Source organism: Uncinocarpus reesii, genomic scaffold (genome assembly GCF_000003515.1).
Source record: "Uncinocarpus reesii 1704 scaffold_3 genomic scaffold, whole genome shotgun sequence".
Taxonomy (NCBI): domain Eukaryota; kingdom Fungi; phylum Ascomycota; class Eurotiomycetes; order Onygenales; family Onygenaceae; genus Uncinocarpus; species Uncinocarpus reesii.
The window spans coordinates 611,380-630,572 of NW_003052498.1; the positions used below are offsets into that span (position 1 = coordinate 611,380).

General features: G+C 47.9%; 10 protein-coding genes across 10 annotated transcripts; 4 read left to right on the forward strand and 6 right to left on the reverse strand.

Moving 5' to 3' along the window:
- Window positions 1-318: 318 nt before the first annotated feature.
- Window positions 319-909, forward strand: UREG_04964 (uncharacterized protein; the record flags this gene model as incomplete). Its single annotated transcript, XM_002584229.1, has 2 exons — window positions 319-390; window positions 454-909. 2 exons carry the CDS (start codon window positions 319-321, stop codon window positions 907-909), a joined length of 528 nt encoding a protein of 175 aa, XP_002584275.1.
- A 586-nt stretch (window positions 910-1,495) lies between these two features.
- On the reverse strand, window positions 1,496-2,946 carry UREG_04965 (ribonucleoside-diphosphate reductase small chain; the record flags this gene model as incomplete). Its single annotated transcript, XM_002584230.1, has 4 exons — window positions 1,496-2,100; window positions 2,164-2,497; window positions 2,579-2,815; window positions 2,917-2,946. 4 exons carry the CDS (start codon window positions 2,944-2,946, stop codon window positions 1,496-1,498), a joined length of 1,206 nt encoding a protein of 401 aa, XP_002584276.1.
- A 717-nt stretch (window positions 2,947-3,663) lies between these two features.
- Window positions 3,664-4,729, reverse strand: UREG_04966 (uncharacterized protein; the record flags this gene model as incomplete). The annotated part of the gene is made up of 5 exons (XM_002584231.1): window positions 3,664-3,685; window positions 3,767-4,034; window positions 4,150-4,254; window positions 4,369-4,608; window positions 4,666-4,729. The coding sequence occupies 5 exons, from the start codon at window positions 4,727-4,729 to the stop codon at window positions 3,664-3,666; spliced, it is 699 nt and encodes a 232-aa protein (XP_002584277.1).
- A 1,319-nt stretch (window positions 4,730-6,048) lies between these two features.
- UREG_04967 (uncharacterized protein) lies at window positions 6,049-7,259 on the forward strand (the record flags this gene model as incomplete). The annotated part of the gene is made up of 2 exons (XM_002584232.1): window positions 6,049-7,066; window positions 7,123-7,259. 2 exons carry the CDS (start codon window positions 6,049-6,051, stop codon window positions 7,257-7,259), a joined length of 1,155 nt encoding a protein of 384 aa, XP_002584278.1.
- A 976-nt stretch (window positions 7,260-8,235) lies between these two features.
- UREG_04968 (mitochondrial oxaloacetate transport protein) lies at window positions 8,236-9,089 on the reverse strand (the record flags this gene model as incomplete). Its single annotated transcript, XM_002584233.1, has 3 exons — window positions 8,236-8,260; window positions 8,356-8,795; window positions 9,042-9,089. 3 exons carry the CDS (start codon window positions 9,087-9,089, stop codon window positions 8,236-8,238), a joined length of 513 nt encoding a protein of 170 aa, XP_002584279.1.
- Window positions 9,090-9,637: 548 nt separating this feature from the next.
- UREG_04969 (uncharacterized protein) lies at window positions 9,638-10,848 on the forward strand (the record flags this gene model as incomplete). Its single annotated transcript, XM_002584234.1, has 3 exons — window positions 9,638-9,724; window positions 9,785-10,013; window positions 10,070-10,848. 3 exons carry the CDS (start codon window positions 9,638-9,640, stop codon window positions 10,846-10,848), a joined length of 1,095 nt encoding a protein of 364 aa, XP_002584280.1.
- A 332-nt stretch (window positions 10,849-11,180) lies between these two features.
- On the reverse strand, window positions 11,181-12,774 carry UREG_04970 (uncharacterized protein; the record flags this gene model as incomplete). The annotated part of the gene is made up of 2 exons (XM_002584235.1): window positions 11,181-11,197; window positions 11,244-12,774. 2 exons carry the CDS (start codon window positions 12,772-12,774, stop codon window positions 11,181-11,183), a joined length of 1,548 nt encoding a protein of 515 aa, XP_002584281.1.
- A 445-nt stretch (window positions 12,775-13,219) lies between these two features.
- On the reverse strand, window positions 13,220-14,980 carry UREG_04971 (uncharacterized protein; the record flags this gene model as incomplete). Its single annotated transcript, XM_002584236.1, has 6 exons — window positions 13,220-13,492; window positions 13,545-14,155; window positions 14,208-14,298; window positions 14,337-14,352; window positions 14,429-14,757; window positions 14,819-14,980. The coding sequence occupies 6 exons, from the start codon at window positions 14,978-14,980 to the stop codon at window positions 13,220-13,222; spliced, it is 1,482 nt and encodes a 493-aa protein (XP_002584282.1).
- A 508-nt stretch (window positions 14,981-15,488) lies between these two features.
- Window positions 15,489-16,690, forward strand: UREG_04972 (uncharacterized protein; the record flags this gene model as incomplete). The annotated part of the gene is made up of 3 exons (XM_002584237.1): window positions 15,489-15,568; window positions 15,655-15,702; window positions 15,787-16,690. The coding sequence occupies 3 exons, from the start codon at window positions 15,489-15,491 to the stop codon at window positions 16,688-16,690; spliced, it is 1,032 nt and encodes a 343-aa protein (XP_002584283.1).
- A 477-nt stretch (window positions 16,691-17,167) lies between these two features.
- UREG_04973 (uncharacterized protein) lies at window positions 17,168-19,169 on the reverse strand (the record flags this gene model as incomplete). Its single annotated transcript, XM_002584238.1, has 4 exons — window positions 17,168-17,462; window positions 17,544-18,049; window positions 18,105-18,649; window positions 18,707-19,169. The coding sequence occupies 4 exons, from the start codon at window positions 19,167-19,169 to the stop codon at window positions 17,168-17,170; spliced, it is 1,809 nt and encodes a 602-aa protein (XP_002584284.1).
- Window positions 19,170-19,193: the final 24 nt, after the last annotated feature.

The window sequence follows — 19,193 nt, forward strand, 5'->3', positions numbered from 1 at the left end:
CGATGTAGTGAGCACGATGAGAAGGCGTTCTATGTGTAATAGATCTTCCTCTATGCTGGACTTTAGCCAGAGGTTGAAAGGAGGGGTGAGAGTGATGACCGAGCTTGAGATCCTGAGAGTAAACTTCGGCCTCAACACAAACTATCACCTTTTCACACATAGAAGCTGTGCTTCCCTGGCTACTTGAAATGCTGCTACCACCTTTCTGGCCAAACAACCTCCATATCTTACAATCTTGCTCAAATATCAAATTTCATGCCGTTAAATGACCACCTGCTAGAAACCTAAACAGTGCCACCACGCACCACAGCCCCAAAAATGCCCTACTTCTCCAACTCACAAGAATTCCTCAAGCAATCCTCCCTCCTCCTCCAAGCATATCCGCACACCGTACGTCCCAAATTCACCACCGCCCAACTATCCCCAGAGCAGTATCAACTAACACTCCCACAGACCCGGATAACAACAAAATACTCCTACCCAAAACCCCCCCGCAAATCGAAACCCACCACCGACACCACCAGCTCCTCAACACCCGCACCACCACCAACCTCTTCACAGTCCACCTCCACCCCAGCAACCCTCACTTTAAAGACATACAATCCTCATACCGGCATCTGCCTGAAATACCGCACCACCAAAGCCGCCGAAGTCAGCCGTCTCATCGCGGGACTCGGTCGACTCGCATCGGGCGCACCCATAACTGACGCCCCCACCGTCGCCACGCCTGCGCTGACAGAAACACCCACCCAAGCGCAATCACATACGGTAACAAGTGTATCAGGCAGGGATGCGGACATGCTTGATGTTGCTGACGTGACTGGAGTTGGGAGTGATGCGCAGGGCAACGCTAAGGGGAATGGGGGTGGAGGCGGCAAGAAAAAGAAGAGCGGGAAGGGGAAGAGATAGGCTGGCTATTTATTTTTTGAGGGATTGATCTAGAGAAACGACAAAGTGTGGGAGATGTGTGACCACCTTGACCTCACTGGCGGATAGAGGGAATTTTATATTGGGCAAAGGATGTTTATCCGGATATTGCCAGTTTAGGGGTGGTTTCTTGTGACTTGTCACGCCCTCAGGTTCCAGTATCTATAGTCATTGAGAATGGCTTCAACCCAAGGATAGCGAAACTTGACGTCTCTTGCAACGCGGTAAACATTGGCAGCATGGAGTACTTCTAGCCGTTTAGTTTCTAACAGTTCACCGCGATGTGGATAAAGTGAGGAATGGTAGATTTTATTGTATACATTCGGGTAATCCTACAGCCTTATCCAACTCCAACTCGACCAAACATATAATCCATGTTTTGAACAGTATAAGGCCACAGAAAACAACAAAAAAGGAAAAATCAAGGTATCGCATAACAACATACAAGGGAATCCTTCATATACACATTGCTAGATCCAAACCGGAACGCCTGCCTCTTATGCGGGTTGCTCATTAATAGAGGCTATAAACACAGCCAGAGGAGAGGGAAGATGGAGGGGACGTTGACTTAGAAATCTTCATCGAAATTGAAGGCTCCTCCGTTCTCAATCGCCTCCTCAGTATCGTCTTTCTTCTGCGTGCTAGCCATCACACCGGCCTTCTGGTAATCACCAACACGCTTCTCGAAGAAGTTGGTCTTGCCGGCCAGCGAAATGTTGTCCATAAAATCGAATGGATTCGTGGCATGGTAGAACTTCTTGTTGCCAAGGGCCACAAGGAGTCTGTCAGCAACGAATTCGATATACTGGCACATGAGCTTAGAGTTCATGCCGAGAAGGGCACACGGAAGGGCATCGGTCAAGAACTCCTTCTCGATCTCAACCGCCTCTGTGATAATAGCTTCAACAGCTGCGGGAGTAGGCCGGTGACGAATGTGGGAGAAGAGCAGGCAAGCAAAGTCGGTGTGGAGACCCTCATCACGAGAGATCAACTCGTTCGAGAAGGTAAGACCAGGCATAAGACCACGCTTCTTTAGCCAGAAAATGGAAGCGAAAGAGCCGCTAAAGAAGATACCCTCAACGGCGGCGAAAGCGATCAGGCGCTGAGCGAAAGTGGAATCTTTGTCTTGAATCCATCGAATGGCCCAGTCAGCCTTCTTACGAATGCAAGGAACTATTAGAGTTGTTAGCGAGTCTGGCCCCCAACACATAACCGGGACAACACAAGTCAACATACTGTTGTCTAAAGCCTCGAAGAGGTAGGTTCTTTGCTTTGGCTCTTTGATATATGTGTCGATGAGGAGGGAATAAGTCTCAGAGTGGATATTCTCCATCATGATCTGGAAGCCATAAAAGCAACGAGCCTCTGGAATCTGGACTTCACCGCTGAATCGCTCAACAAGATTCTCGTTGACAATACCGTCGGAAGCAGCGAAGAAAGCCAAGACGCGAGAGATGAAGTACCGCTCGTCATCGTTCAACCGGTGATTCCAGTCGTGAAGATCCTTCGACAGGTCAATCTCTTCAGCAGTCCAGAAAGATGCTTCGGCCTTTTTGTACATTTGCCAAATCTGGTTACGGTAACACAATCCCAGTTAGTCAACACGGTTCACAAAAACCACTTTACGCGTCACGCGTCGGGGCAGGCTTACCTCGTGATATTTCAACGGGAAGAGAACGAATCGCTGAGGGTTTTCCTGCAGCAAAGGCTCTTCTGCTTCAAGCTCTTTTGGTGAGAGAGCCTTCTTTGGCTCTTCTGGGGCACTGGGCTTGATGGTGTCGATGTCGACCTTTTTCAGGCCAACGCCAGGAGTGGAGGCCAATGGAGCGTTCTCTTTGTCAGTCATGTCGAATTGGAGCTGCTTAACTGGCGAGTCGCTCATTTTCAGCTGTTCGAAAGAAGATGCAGTCTATCGATGGCAACCAGTCGCGTCAGCAGGTTCAGAACGCGACAAGCTAAGAGAGTGTGATCGGGGTGCAAAACACCTACTTGCTTTGAAGGAGTAGATTGGGAAGCCATTGCTAATCGTTAGACGAGTAAAACTTCAAAAGAAGGACGCAGTTTGGATCGAAGAGACGCGTTTTTGGGGTAGAGGAAATGAAAACAGAGGAGGAAGGCGATGTGCGAGAACAGCAGGTGCCTGAAATACTCGACGAATCGCGCTAGGCGCAAGGCGCTAAGTCACGGGATCACGCGATTCAGCCGCGAATTCCTCGCCAAGCACATTACATAACAATGGCGTATCGGCCTGGGCCAATAGGAGGGAGCGCTGCACTGTTGCTGTCTCAGCTGCTAATCTTATCTGATTGATCTTCCCATTTATTCCGAACGCGACTTCGCGTTCGCGGGGGAAAAAGCTCCGAACAGTCTCTCGATATCCGACCAGAATTCCGTATAGAAGCACGCCCCCAAGCTTGCTGTATTTGAGTACTCCGTAGATACTTTCAAATATAATATTTTATACAGAATCCAATGTACTTCATTTCAATTTGGTTATTTCTCTCTCAGTAACTTCGATAGAGTGGGAGCTGTATGAATAAAGATATTGCTCTACAATAAAATGAGACCAATTCCCATGTTAAAGATGGACTCTTCTTCGAATTTTGAAGGTGCCTCAATTTCATGTTGTGGCCAATACTTTTGACCCTCCAAATCGTGTTTGTGACCTTTGAAGACTGCCTGGAAATACTCCTTCACTCTTTATGTATATTCAAATTACTTTGTACTGATAGCTGTCTAATCCTGCTCTGCTTTAAAGCTAGTAGGTAGTCTTCATAGTCATCGACTGCATAAGACTATAATGAAGAATAATAATCTAATAATACTTTTGACCTCGTACTGTAGATCCTTACTCCAGGCTTCGATGCCAGGGCCTGTAATATCTCCTTTGGTAGCTTCAGGTATTTTAGTGTACACAAGAACTTCACCGGCAGTCAGTTCTTCGACATCCCCAACGCTTTCAACCCCTTCAATAACCTCATTTGCTTCACTTGCTTCACTTGCACCACTTCCCCTGGGTCCGCCTGAACTTTCCCCAATAATGATTTCGGTTTTGTTGGCCTCCGACTTTTTCGGATCAGTGGTTGGTAAAGTACGGTGGCCTATAACTAGGCCACCGTATAAAGTATTATGCACCCCTTTCCCCTCTTATGCGTAGTCGGAACCTAATATTACAATAAGCCTCGAAACAGCCGTTTGCCACACATTTCATTGAAGACTTACTAGGATGAATTGTTCCAAATATTGCTATCCCACCAGTGGAGGTTGCAATATAGGATGGAGAGTCAATTTGTGTTTGGTACCCTTTCAGACCCCACACAATTTTGTCTATAAAGACTCTTGAAAAATGTTTGCGGTAAAACACTCCTTGAGTTGAATTGCGATTCGCATCGCTTACCCAGTAACGAAAACGGGTATAATGATCGCTAGTATCCCACTCACTTTTGTTGGGATAAAGTGAACGGTATTGAGCATCACCCGATTCTCCAAGTATAATTGCCTGAATCTCACCGAGTCCAACTGATCGTTCAGTGCTATTCCGCTTTGACAGATAACTGTCCCAAAGTTCAACCCAAAAGGGCTTTACCAGTTCTGATTGTAGCCAGTGAACCCATTCCTCTTGGTTTTCGAGTTTCAGAATGCGCTGTAAATCTCTTTTCGTTGTGGGAACCTTCTGACTGTCTTAATATTTGGTGGATTAGTAGCTACACATGGTGCAGAACAAGAGGTCAATTTCACCTTCATCATTGGTAATTTTTGAGAAATCAATCCAACCGAAAGCATCAACTGCTGGATCTAGCATCGTGTCAAAAAGCAATATATGTTTAAAGCTTTTCTGAGTTAGAAGGAATATTTTCAATATCCTGCTTGTTAGTTCTTTGTACAAGCTTTTTATACTTATGATATTTATCTTCTCTTATAAGCATATTGCAATTGTTAGGAACTGCATACTCTTTTGCTTGCTTCATGTAATGAATTCTGATATGCATGTTTGGGTGGTTTTTCAATGTCTGTATGATTTTTATTTTCTTTCAGAGATTGACAGTGGTTTGGAAATTCTGTTGGATATTGCTGATCGGCAATCAGGGCATATGGCTTTGAGACAATCCGGTAGATGTTGTGATTGGCATCGGTTCCAGCATTCAACACTGCAACAACATTTTTATTCATAGCGCTGACAAGCTTAGCGCGTTGTATTTCGTCATGATAATTCGTGGTTTCGATAAGATGAACCAAGTCGGTTGGGGGGGTTGGTGTAAATAGTTGTTTGAACTCATCTTTTCGTTTGTTTCTCGACCGCTCCTAGAACGCCAGTTGTTAAAGAGAAAATAACTCTTGATGAGTTTGGTAAAATCTCTGACGTCGAGGACATGAGAGGATGACGCAACTGAGTGAAGCGTAACTGCCACAAATGTTTTCTTTTTTCCATCCCTTGCTCAGGATTCAGGAACATCGCGTTATTTTTAGCATAACCTACGACTGATCCACTTGGTGCCCGTTAACTAGCGTCTTCGCGAAAATGTCAACGGGACTCCAGCCAAACAGCACTCGAGGCTATGCGAAGCAAACCGGCGTTGAGCTCCAAGAGTTCTGTTCTGTCTGTCCCCCGGACGTGCAGCCTCGAACTAGAATTCTAGCAGTGTGTAGGATCAATGATCAAGAAAACTCCGCATCACCAGAGTGCGATGGTTGGTTTTTATCGGATTTTTACCTCTTCCATTATTTGCTTGAGAACACAGGTGAGGCTTCCTTGCGGCAGATGCTTTGACGCGAACATGCTCCGGACTGACGCAACAAACAGACACTTTTCACGCGGCAAACCAATTATAGTTTACCTGCCTTGAACCACGATATCTGGTGCAGAAATACACTGAGTACGCGCATAGGAGCCGAAGTGGAGACCAGAGAGTGGTTCTGGATAAGGACCGCCTTGAAAGTATTGAAAACAGCAACACTTTGAAAGTGGTGCCGCCAAAGGATCTCCTCGAAAGGTTCTTGGCTACTTTACGATTAGAAACGTAGATTGCAGCGGCCGAAAATCAACAAGTTTTGGTACTTGTGTTCGGACATGGTGATGATACAACATCTGGCGTTGCGATCGGCGGGCCGAAACTGACTCGAATGGCTTTTGATGTTGCGGCAGGCGTTGAACTCAATCTTTTAGTCACGTCCTGTTTCTCCGGGGGCTGGGTAATCACGCCGATGGAAAAGTCGAATAAGACGCTGAATATCGCCGGGTTGACGGCTGAGAATGCACAGGAAGAAAGTACTTCTTGGGCCAAGACTGCATCCTGTGGGCGAGCAGGCGGCTCCCTCTATGCAACCGCCGTCTTGAATGCATTGGTGCAAACTACAGAAGCGGACACTTCCGATGCTTCCGCACTGGACGAAGAAATCTCTGGGTCTCCAACATATATCAACCTGTGCGACGCAGTATACAACACCAACAAAGAGATCGACCCATTTTTTCGTACTCGCGGAATCTCGTTTGCAGCTCAGGATGATATATGGGATTCGGAATGGCGAACTCGATCGGGATTTCCCCTTGTAAACTTCCAAAAAAGGTGGGAAAGATTACGCCGAATCCACTCCGACCAGAGTCCGGGTGCCACGCTCAGTTTTCGCGGGAGTATCGGGCGATCGTATGACAACGTTCTCCAGGTAAAAGCGCAGCTTTACCTTGATTCTTTCCCGGGGCCTGACAACGTCGGTCCAAATGTCGCCTTTCATGGCCGATTGAGAAAACTTGTTGCTGGTGGAAACTTCTCAGAAGAGATCTTGACCTCCCTTGACGATGCATTAGATTATCGATTGTCAGTACTGAAGCTTGCGACAAAATATGCTTCATATCTGAACTTAGACTTCCCAGACGCGTTCAAGATCGACACCGACAGTTGCCTCAAGGCCGCAAGCCTCAAAGAAATGGACCTCGAAAATGACGACAAATCGACAGCTGCGACGTGGTACGAGAGAGTCCAAGAGGTTCGCTCGCGCATCATCGAGAAACGACTTTTCGACAAGCCCGGACCTTCTCAAGGGTGGGCTTATTCAAAACCAAGAGACTATCTTGCTATCGCGCTGTTATCGTCATCGTGGGATCAGGAGAGAATATTTCAAGCTATCGATACTCTCCTTGTCCGTAAGCACCTCGTTTCCTGCCGCCTTGGCTTGCTTGATTCTAACATCGGCCTTTAGTGAAAGCTGGTGCCCAGCGCTACCTGGCTTCGACACCCATCGCCAAGAGCATCATGAATAACAGGGAAGTCATTAGACACCGCGATAAATTATACCAAATGCCCGAAATCTCAGGTAGGTTATTCCATAATCGATGACTTTGTGATAGACGTATCAATATAATATTCCTTTTATTCTCTCACTTAAGAGCTATTTATAAAATATATATATATTTTTTGAATGGAGAGAGAGGAAAGAAAGAGAAAGAGAAAAGCTGGGGGGAGGAGGGGGTTTATATAGCTTTGTAGGCTCCCCAAGTGAGCACTGGATCACCTCTTGTGACCTGCTCTGTAGAGTTGATTTTATATAGTGAATTGCACCATAAAGTGAGGCGCTCAGTAGAGTGAATTTGTATACTGAGTTGCACCATAATGTAGGGTGAATTTGTATAGTGAATTGCACTGTAAAGTGAGGTGCTTGTAAAGTGAAGGCTCTGCTTTATTAACAATAGGCTGTAAGGCCACTAAAAAGTGAATCTTAAAGGAACTCTTGAATCATCAGTTGCCTTAAGTAGGTTTCTGATATAAAAATTCAATGTCTTTGAAGAGCCCGGGCTCATAACTGTCAGACTAGTGGATTCGAACTAGTATGGAGATCAGTTGAACTTGAATAAGATGTGTAGTTATTCGTCTGAATAGGTTTAGAGTTTGATATTATCGATTCCACCAACTGGATTCAAAGTGACTCCGTCTAAGCTGGTATCATAACCTTCACATAACGCCCCCGGGATATTCACCTCTACGAGAACATGAAACACGAAAGAAGAACGAGCATGCGAGAGATTCAATGTGGTGCATGGTGACAGGCTTTATATTTTAGCCCTGATTGAATCTGGAAGAAATCGATCCTCGAATCTCCGCATAAGCTTATTGGTCTGTTCAGCCAAACTCAGAGTCAAAATCTACGATCTCGTTAGCCTGGATCTTCATGAGCCGGGTGGGAGTGTAACGTACAGTGTGAGGTAGGATACGGGCTAAATGAGCAAAATATCCTTTGTAAATAGCAAAAATGCCTTCAGTGGTGATCGTCTTGTACAGGCAGTCGAACACTCCTTTGTACAGGTTGCCGGTCTGGTTATACATTCTCGACATGATGGTATCTATCACGGCACAGGTTAGCTTAAGTGCCCCTGTCAGTGAAGCCAAAGTGACTGGAAGCTCACCAGGAGGATGCATAACGCAACAGACAACAAACCCGCTGCATGCGCTACTAGCCAAATGCAGCCCTGGGCCGTCCTCCATTCCAAGGTGTTTGATCAACCGCCGTTTAGCGAAGAAATATGTCGGCAACTGAACGGAACTACCAAACCCGGTACGAACCATCGCAGCGCCTACTCCGCGATAAAGACCCCTGACTCCTTCGTTGCCGTAGATCTGCCTAAGGCCATCGAACGAGTGTTTGTATTTGTGCTGGGTACCGACCGGAAGGAATGGGGAGAAAGACTGCAGTCTCGTCTTTACGAGGAAGAAAGGGGAACCGGCGGCTGCTCCGAGAATGCCTGACGCTGCACCAGAGAAGATGTTGACACCAAGCGACTGGTAATTTGAGTCCTTGTAGAGCACAGAGGTCAAACACTCCCTCAACGGCTCGTAGAAACCAAGGCGACATCCGTTCAGGAGGACTTGATAGACATACTGCGACTGTCAGTCGACGTTCTTGGCTGCGTTTCAAAAGCTTCGGTCCAATTGCACATACTGCAGACCCGATTCCACGGAATAGTCCCCGAGGTCCTTCATTCTGCAGGATCACCTTCACTCCGTGTAGGACACCTTTATATTTTCGAACTGCTTCTTGCTTGGACTGGAGCTCGCCCTGAAGTTGTAATCTTTCCCAGCGGCCATTAGTCTACGCGGGTTTGTGCAGAAGAGGATTCGAATTACCGGATCTTTACTGTTTCGAAGCTGTGGGTGACGGTGACTGCGCCGCATGCAGCAAGGCCACCGGCAATAAAAGCTCTAAGCAACGCACATTGAGTCAGATATGGACATCGGTACCAACTCGTCAACAGATGGCTTACCCCGTGGTAGTTGACATGCTCTCGGCAAAGAAATTATTCTGGGGTACGGAGAGAGTGGAGAGGTGCGATTTATTAAGAAAAGCAACAACCAAAGGAAAGATAGAAGAGCACAGCTAGGAATGGCCCAGCATTGTCACCGCAGTCAGATCAAGGCCTGTAGTATCACCGCGAAGCGCAAAAAGAAGGGAGAAACGAATGCCACTGAGCTCGTCTCCTCTCATCTTCTTGCACTCCCGATGCCGCCGAAATTTCAAAGTTTGGAGGAGAGCGATTCACCGCTTTCTATTGGGCGAGCCGGCTGCTTGTCGCGCCAAGGCCAAAGCTTAGGCCATCAACAGCTTGCAGACTGGCTGGGAGTCTCAACGCTGCTTGCTCCCCCATTGTCGCCCTTCTGCCCGTCATTCCGGGGCTGTAGCTGTCGCAAAAGGTGGCGGAGTCAATTTGTTCGAGGGATTCGCAATGGCTGAAGCTTCGACAGCTCCCACTCTGCCTCCCCAGGCGACAGCCAAAGTCTCAGACATCGTCAAGAATTATCGCCCGTCAAAGGTACGTGCAGGAGTTCCTTCTCAGACTCCTTAATCACACCCACTAACGGTCGCGCCGTAGGTGTTTCGAGGCAATTCCAGGTCCAATGGCCAGCAATATATTACGTCCGTCGATTTCGACGACCAAGGCGACTATCTGGTCGCAGCCGGAGACGATGAGATGCTACAGCTTTTCGATGTGAAGGAAGGAAAACCGACAAAGACAGTCCCCAGTAAGAAGTATGGAGTCCACCTGGCGCGATTTACTCACCACTCCCGTCAAATATTACATGCTAGCACAAAGGTCGATGGTATGTGTTTCCTGGCATCCCGCCATTTCTCGTTCAGAGCTGACTGAAATCCCAAGATTCGCTACGACTTCTTGACCTCCATAACGAAAGCTACCTGCGCTATTTCACCGGACACACAGACAAAGTAACTTGTCTCGCGTTATCACCTGGCGCGGACGCCTTCCTTTCTTGCTCCAAGGATGATAGCGTTGCACTATGGGACCTGAATTCGAGAAACGCCCAGGGAAAACTGAAGCTGGCAACCCCATATCTTACCGCTTTCGATCCATCTGGCTCAGTTATAGCTATTGCTTCGCAGTCCACTTCTTCCATCCTGCTTTACGACTTTAGAAACTACGACAAGCCACCCTTTGCGACCTTCGATATGGCACCACAGGAGGATAGGTTCACTCCAACTACGCGAGGAAGAGCTTGGAACAAATTGGAATTTTCAAATGACGGAAAACACCTCTTGGTCGGTACGGATTATCACGGCCACTTCATTTTAGACGCATTCGACGGAAATATCAAAGCATTTCTGGTTGGCAAATCCGGTGTCACAGGGCGGGCAGCTCCCGTGTCCAACTCTGGGAAACCACTTGGTCAAGGAGACGTGTGTTTCACCCCGGATGGGCGATATATCATTGGAGGAGCTGGCGACCAGCCTGACACGCTCGTGTGGGATGTCCACCAAACCCCGGATTCTAGTTGTTTCCTCCAGCCGATAGCCCGTTTGCCGCACCGTGGAAAGGCCGCTATCGTTCAGGTGAACCCAAGATACAATATGTTCGCCAGTGCGGATAAAGAAATCGTTTTCTGGCTGCCCGATGACAGCGCGAAGCAACCTGACAAATGAATGCTTCCGTTGCCTCCTACCCTCGCTTCTTATGGCACACATTAACAAGGCTGAATAGAAGCTGCAAATTTGAGCCGTATTCCCCTTGCCGCTCCCGTGGCTGAATCGAGGAGCTATATCTATATCCAGAGAGCTGATCATTTTCGGGCCGCTTCACGTCACAATGAGGACCATTTCGTCTTTCAACTGCTCTACTTCTTACTCTGGTTGTTACGACCTTCTATTCTTCTCTTTTCCAACCAAGCTCCGCGCCGTGTCGCAAACCCACACACTAGGCCCAGAGAGATCATCGTTGTCGCCTCTGTTTTCCTCTACTATGGTCTCAATTTGCTTTACCACGGTTCGGTTGCTGGAAATGGTCATTAACCCGCTCGCCCACCCGTATACAAACACACTGGTGTTTATATCACTAAGCTGGCTGGCAACTTTGCGAGCTACATCTGGAAGCTGCCCATTGTCAAAACCCCGAGTAATCTCTCCATGAGCTTCTACTACTCGAATGGGCAGTTTCCAGTCCACGGGGACTTCATAATCGGACAACTTCTGAAACCGGGATATTAAATCTTCCCTTTTCAGCTCCTCTTTCGTTCGCCCCATTAACAATTGAGCCCTAGCTTTCTCCGTCTCGGTTCCTATCGTATCTACGATCTCTTGCATTCTTTGGGCCGCCTCGTTCGTGCAAACCAGGCTTTTATCCCCCATGGCTGGCCATAATTCCGATGGCACCAGGGGCTTTTCCGCTTCGAGCTCAATTTGTCGAGTTATGGCTCGATGATGGTGCTCTGAATGGGCGATGTGGCGGGAGTGTGATAGGTCGGATACCAGGGCAAGAAGTAAAGTGCAGTCGACATTCAATGTTGGGGTCCGGTGTGGGTAAGGGCTTGGAAGCAGAGACTCAAATGTGGCTTCAAGAAGCGCTACGTCTGGGTTTTCGGCGCCGGGTGCTGGCATGTCTTCTGGAATTGTACCGCATTGCACTGTCACGCCCGATTTCCTGATTTCGCGAATGACCCTGTCGACATGTGGAGTTTGTCCCTCGATGATCTTGGGGAGAATAAACCGTATCCTCGGGTGTTTGTATCTGACGCGAGTGTGTGCGGCAGCTTTCTTCATATCCGCCGCCAATTTGACTAGCTCAATAGCATCATCATCATCATCATCATCATCACTGTCATATGTTTGCAATCTATATTCCTCGTCGCTTTCTTCGTTGTCGGAATCGATCTCCCAGCCCTGTTTTGCCAATTCAAAAAGCAGGCGGGTGGGTGTAATTGTAGACACTTTTACCCATTCATCCCCATGTTCAGCAACGATATCCACGATGACATTTCTTTTCGACGAAACGGACACTGCCGCATCATGCTCATCTTCCCGTCTCCCAATCGCCCCATTCGACAACCCTAGCTTTTCAAATTCTCCCTCAATCGCCTCATACTCTCCTCCCAGTCTCCTCCTCTTCTTAGCTTCCTGCCAGTAGAACCTCTTATTAAACCCCACCAGCCCTTTACAAGCCGTCGTCGCAACCCTCCAAACCATCCAGTAAAACGGCAAATTCGACGACCGCAGCGAATGCAGCACTTTTCTTTCCCCGACCCCCAACCGCCTATCACTATCCTCAGCTTCATCAGAATCTTCCCCATCTTTTCCACCCGGTATCGATTTATCCTCCTCCGAATCCTCCTCGGCCGCCTTGTTGGCCAGCTCACACGATTTCTCCAACGACTTGAGCTCGGCTCGCACCGCGGCCTTGAACTGGCGGAGTTCCACGAGATGTGGCCTTCCCAGGCCGGCGAGGTAGGCTTGGAAAGTGCTTAATTCGTGGAGGAGGGCGTGGCATTGGGAGAGAAGGGTTTCGGAAAGGGACTGGGCCTGGGTTGGGGAAGGCGGGGTGTTCGTGGTACTTGCGGCGGTTGGGAGGGCGGCCATTTTGGGTAGAAATGTTTACCGACTGGCCATTGAAGGAAGAATAAGTGTTTGCAGGACTGCTGTAGGTGTATTATTGAAAGGAATGGTGTTGTGTTTGGAAGGACAGAGTGTGCGTGAGTCAATGCTGGCCTCGAGAAGAGTAGGGAATGCGGCTCTCTAGTCACTTTAGTGACCTTTTAAAAGGCGTTTTATAGCTGAACAACCACAGTAATCCCATTCGATGATAAGTCGAATTCCTTGAAGATGCAGTTATATACAGTACAGAACTTCGATCATCCGAATTATGCCAGAAACAAAGGCGCAAGGTAAAATGAACAGTCCCGATAGTTATGAAACAGAACGCCCTACCCGACGCAAACGCCAATCGACTTCGCAAAACATTCTCAAACAAAACATAGTTAAACCAAGGGAGTTTGATACATGGCAGACGCTAGTTACAGTGGCTTTAATCGTCCTTATGCATCAAACCTTTCCTCTCCGTCGAATTTCTTGGTGACTCATCGTCTGACCACCGGTCTACATCCTCTCCGACTGCAAAGTGATCAGCATCGATTGAATCACGAGGCGGTGGATGTTGAGTGGAGAGAGCTGCAATTGATGGATGTTCCGCTGGTGCGCCGCCCGCATTCCTATCATTTGAGTTGCCGCCCAAAGCCTCCTCATCGTCTAGCGAGCTAGCAAGCGAGCGAATCTCAAAGCCGTCGTCATCTTGGGCAATCTGTAATCCTGTTAAATCTCACTCGACTTCAACTGTGCGGATGCTAACGTACCTCGTCACTCATAGCAAAACGTCGGTTGTTCATCGTTGGTCTCCAAAGATATGCGATGAACGCAATATCAAACAGGTAGACGATATTGAGCCAGCCATCCAAAACAAACCATCTTGTTTTCCAGTGTTCAGGAATATAATCGACCACCCTTTTGCTTGCGAAAAGGAATGAGTTGATGAAGAAAAAGCCAAATATCACTATGATGCTTCCCAGAATGCACCACCATAGTTTCTTATACATCAAAGCCTTGACTCGTTGTTTCCGATCAAGCAAATCTTTCATCGTAGCGCTTAACGAATTCAGGGTCCAAACGTAAAATGCGGTGAGGGTGGCAGCAAGGGGAAGGACGACTAGTAGCACCAATGGACCAGCGCTCTCCGGGGCTATTGAGAGACTGGCGACGGCGTAGATAACGCCAAAAACAAAGTGGCCAATGGCAAGGAAACGGACGTAAATCATCGTACGGCCAAGAGACGGCTTGACGACACCGTAACCCATGCAAACGATGAGGAGCAGGAAAAAGGAGAAAGAGTTGCGACCAGCATTCAATACAGCCACAATAAACATGAGCACTCGCGTTACGGCATTCATGCCATGTCTATTCTGATAATCTGCCAAACAGTTAGCTCTTGAACGAGGGATTCTGTTCAACGGATGGTCTACCATAAAAGCCCCAGGTCATGAGCTGTTCAACTACAAGGAACACGAGTATGGCAGTTATATAGTTTTGGACCGGAACTGGGGGGACGATTAGCTATAGAATATGTTATAGACAAAAGGCAATATACTCACGGATGTCGTGGCGATGCTGGACATATAGGAATGCCCAAAAGCTAGCTCTTGTTAGCTGACATACGATCTCTACCAGTGTTAAGCAGACTCACACTCCAATTACGGCGTAAAATATTGTTAAACCGCCGTAAAAGGCCAGCTTCGGGATCTGCGGTGCTGAAAGTTCTCCGTACGCATTTCTGAACGTCACAATCCCGCTGTAGTCATCCCCGGAAAAGGGAAACGTAACCACACAATAGAAGCCGCTCTTTTTCACAGGATATTTGATTGGTTGTGCGTCCGTCAAATTTACAGCCATTGTAACAAGGGTCGATCGCGCGCGCGTTGTCGCATTTGGCTCGAGGATGAACATCCCTAATGATTTCTCATCGCATAGTCCAGCTTTGATATTGTCATGGTGGCATAAGGTCTCTTTTCGAATCTGCGTTTGCGTCAATCAAAAAGTCCCCGACTATCTCAATATATCCAACAGGCACAGCTACCTTGTTCTTGTCTCCTGCAGCATATCGACCGATCAGGCCCTCATCCTTCCATTCAAAGATAACCAAGCTCATCATCGGACTCGGCTCTTTCGGTGGGAGCTTGTTTAGCGTTACATGGATAAAAGGGTCGACATCTCCGCCCCAGGCCTTCTTCCCGTACATTCCGGAACATTGCTGTCTATGGCTTTCGTCTTGTTTCTAAGAGACTCACGGTAAGCGAAGTGTCTCAAGGAGTTGCCAGATATCCCTACCAGTTCCACATCATTTGCAAAAACGTTCGTTGCTAGCAATGCTGCTAGCAGCCCGTATAACTGCCACCTCATTCTGATCCCGCAGCCTTCAGCAAACGGCTACAGCTGGAAGTGTAATTAAAGCCACGAAAGGTGCAGACGCAAGTTCGATCACCAATTGGTAAGTGACATCGGAAATATATGCCGTATATCAAACTAATAATAATAATTCAATGCCCTGGCCGGTTCGCTGATGGCGTCGGTTCTTCTTAGGGACAGCTTGTTGTCCTTCGCCGAGCCGCTGCATATTTTCCCAGAATATGACGTAAGCAGGGACAGACTATCCGAGGGGTCTTTTTCATCGCAAAATTTACAAATTCGACTTGCCGATACCTTTCTTTCGTTTCAAGGGCAAAAGCGCCTCATCTCTCGTGCAAATCATGGCCGGGAATTCACGAGACTGTATAGACTGCAAGGCCGCGCCGTCATGCGTGACTGTCCGGACACGAGCTCTCTGTGAGTAAGTAAAGACCGTCCTTGAGTCTCTGCTCTTCACGCTTTGCGAAGACTGGTTGCTTATAAGCTTCAAAGGAAATGTTTTATTAGATTCCTACAAACCAAAGTCCTACGGCGGATGGACAGATACCGTCCGAGGTATGCTCCAAAGGATCGACAACGGAAACTGCTTCTTCCCCTCTCATACGGGGTTTCGTCCCTGGCACTACTTCATATCATTAGTGGCCTACTTGAAAAGCAGAGCTCAGCCGGCCCAAAACGCACCGCCTTTGACCTTCATGTGTTAGTCGTTGATACCGCGTCGTCAGTGGCGCCAAAAAGCGTGGTGGAATCCGGTAGATTAGACAAGATTAAGGAGACGTACCCAGGTCATACATACACCGAGATGCCTTTACACAGGATCCTTGAGTATGATGCCAGTATCAAAGGCCTCCTCTCACACTATTCCGCAATTCCATCGGATAATATTACCAGGTCGGATGAGGAAGCTTTGGCCTTGTTCCACGCTTCGTTTTCTACAGCCACAGCTCGCGCAGATATCAAAGGAATACTTCTTAGACGGCTGGTAGTTGCCTTCGCTACATCCCATGAGTGCGACGGAATTCTGTGGGGTGATTCAGATAGCCGATTGGCGGCAAAGACATTAGCCAACGTTGCAAAAGGGAGAGGGTCAACACTGGTGTGGGATGCGTGCGACGGAATGTCTCCCTGGGGCATATATTTCAACTTCCCATTACGAGATCTCTACAAAACTGAGTTGGAACTGTTTGCATCCTATGCGATGCGTACGATCGAACCGGTCATTGAACGAGATCCGCAGAATTTTGGGGACATGTCGACTAGACACATGTCTATTGAAGATCTGATGTCGCAATACGTTATGACACAGGGCGCAAAATATCCAGGTGTTATGGCAAATATTGTTCGCACCGTTGATAAACTTCAAACGCCGGCAGCAACAGATGGAACTCTGTGCATTCTTTGTGGAATGCCTGCTGATTTGGCAGCTGACGGTGAGCCTACGATGCCGTCGGCGGAGGGGAAAACCGGCAAAGTTCAGCCCACATGCTATGGGTGTAGGAGAACTTTGTTAGATATGAAAGCGCCAGCCCTCTGGTCGGGATGAGGTTCAAACCGAATATATATCGATTATACCTTTTTAATCGAGTGATTAAAGACGGGATATCAGATGGACATAAGTGCTCCTTGTAGAGTCGCACGAGATCACTGTCTGCATGGGTTTACTCCGGTTGTTGAGTGAAGTGTTCCGATTTATTGCGCAACGGCGCCTTATCCGGATCAACAACAGGGTATAAGCATCACACATTAGGACGTCGCCCTATCCTTGAAGATTTTTATGGATCTGTAACGATTCCGAAGCACTCCGCTGAGCTTGCTTGAATGTCACCCTTACTATCTTATGATGGCTTGGCCATTACGGATGTTATGCTAGCAAAGCGAATTAGCGTTTGTCTAGGAGACTCATGTCCCCATCAGGAAATAAATTCTAGTTTCTTGCTAGGAATTCACCAGAACTTAGATAGGTCATAAAATAGAAACATTTGATCGTCAAAGCACCGTGTATACTTCGAGAGAAGTCCTTTTATACACTTCTTTTCAACGGGTGTCCTTCTGTGTTTAGAACATACTCGTCTAAGCTGATTACATCCGGCTCGGAAAACATCAAGTAGAAATATTTCAAAGTCTCCGCGAGCCAGAAAGACTCCATACGATCGGCTTTGGGAGGATTCGGTATCGTACAATCTTCCAATGCGGCATGGCCAATGTCCGTAATCGTACTTTTAATAATGGCGTTGAACATTCTCCACGCCTTGTCTGGGAGGGATGGGTTGCCCGTGATGCGGTAGAGTATGAAGATGGATTCAATGGCTTCGGGTCTAAATGGGAGATTAGCAAACAATCGGAAAGGGTCAAGGTGCTGTCCCCAGCTGGATTTGCAAGGAATAAAAAATGCGTACCTAAGGATATACCGAGTGTCGTCGATGCCCGATATCCCAGGAGGAAGATTTTTCTCCTTGATCTTAAGTACCGCAGCCCTTGAATCCTGCGGGGACGCTCGATCAACGGCTTCAAACCACTTGGTGCTATTCCACGGGCAATTGGTTTGATCGTCGCATGGCACCGTGTGCATCACCTCTGGCATAATCCCCTGTCTATTCGTCTCGTAAGCCCAAATACAGCCATGAACCAGTTTCCGAGCAATCTCTAGCTCTTCATCCTTGTTGAAAATCTTTGCGCCGATCGCAACCATTCCGCCGAGGAAGCATGCTAGATGTTGCGCCTCTGCGTCGATATCGAGCTGGGATAAAGGAGTCTTGCTATCGGCCCAAATGCTACCAGAGAACAGAATATCTTCTCCACCATCGGTCATGGGGCGGTACAACATGTGGCGCTTAATTGCTTCCATGGCGTGTTGATATAGCTCCTGATATCGTTGGGTGCCTCCTCCAAGTAAAATATGTTCCTAACGGAGATTAGTCCTACAGCCAGATGAACCATAAGGCAAAAGATATACGAACTTTTAGAAGATATTCATACAGGGAATCGGCCATGCCACCAAGCGTAAAGCCAGCATAGCTTGTAAAATCCAATTTCTTTACATTAACAACAACTGGCCATAAACCGGGAATTTTGGTCCGGGGCTGCTGCTCCCCAAACACATCCATGATGCGCTGAACCGCATCAAAGTAACGTGGGTCTTTAGTTATCTGGCTAAGGCGAGTGAATTCCAAGGTAAGCGAGCCAAGATCTGCAACTAAGACAGTCTCTTGAGTCTTTTGCTGGCCGCCATTTAGAGCTGCAGCAAAATTCCAGCGGGTAATGGGCATTCGGTTTGGGGTATCAAAAGCTACATAAAGCATTTGACCGAGCTCAACGGCTTTTTGTAGCAAGGGTGCATATTTGCCTCCGGTCAAATCATATGCGGAGAGCAAACCCCCGAGATACCTGATATTCGTTTCGAAAACGCTGACTTCGTCCATCGTACAGCTACCAAAGTCAAGCTTCGCAACAGCTTCAACAGCCCGTTCGAACTCATCCTTTAGGCCCATGATCCACAGCGTATCTGATGCCCTGTCAGACAATTATCTAGCGGACGGGAACCAGAAAAAGGTTCACGAACCAAGCGCATCAACCAGGGTCGCTGCCCATCCTCCAAACGGGTCATGGGCTTGACCAGACAGCGGCTTGACCTCGTCCCTCAGCCATGCGTGTGCTTTATACCCGCTCCAAGCATGCGTAAAGTTCCCCTTGACAGCGTTAAGCCGTGCGATCCTGACTGCCCGAGCTTCGCTGCTTTCGCGCTCAAATCGGTGTTGTATCGTCGGAATGGCGTTAGGCACGGGCGAAGGCATGGGGATCATGGATCTGACGGGATAACGCTGCGGTATCCGGGCCCAAGGAGACTGACCATCGCTCTTCGAGGGGGAATGGGGGTTTAGAATTTGCTGAGAGTCGAGCGGCCCTTTTGTGCGCGATGGAAAGCTCGAGTACTGTAGGGCTACCTGGCTTTTCCACAGGAAGAAGAAACAGACAGTTAGCAGGACCAGGATGATTCTTTGCCTGGAAAGAAGAAAGTAAGCCATCTTCTTCCACTCTGGGGTTATGGA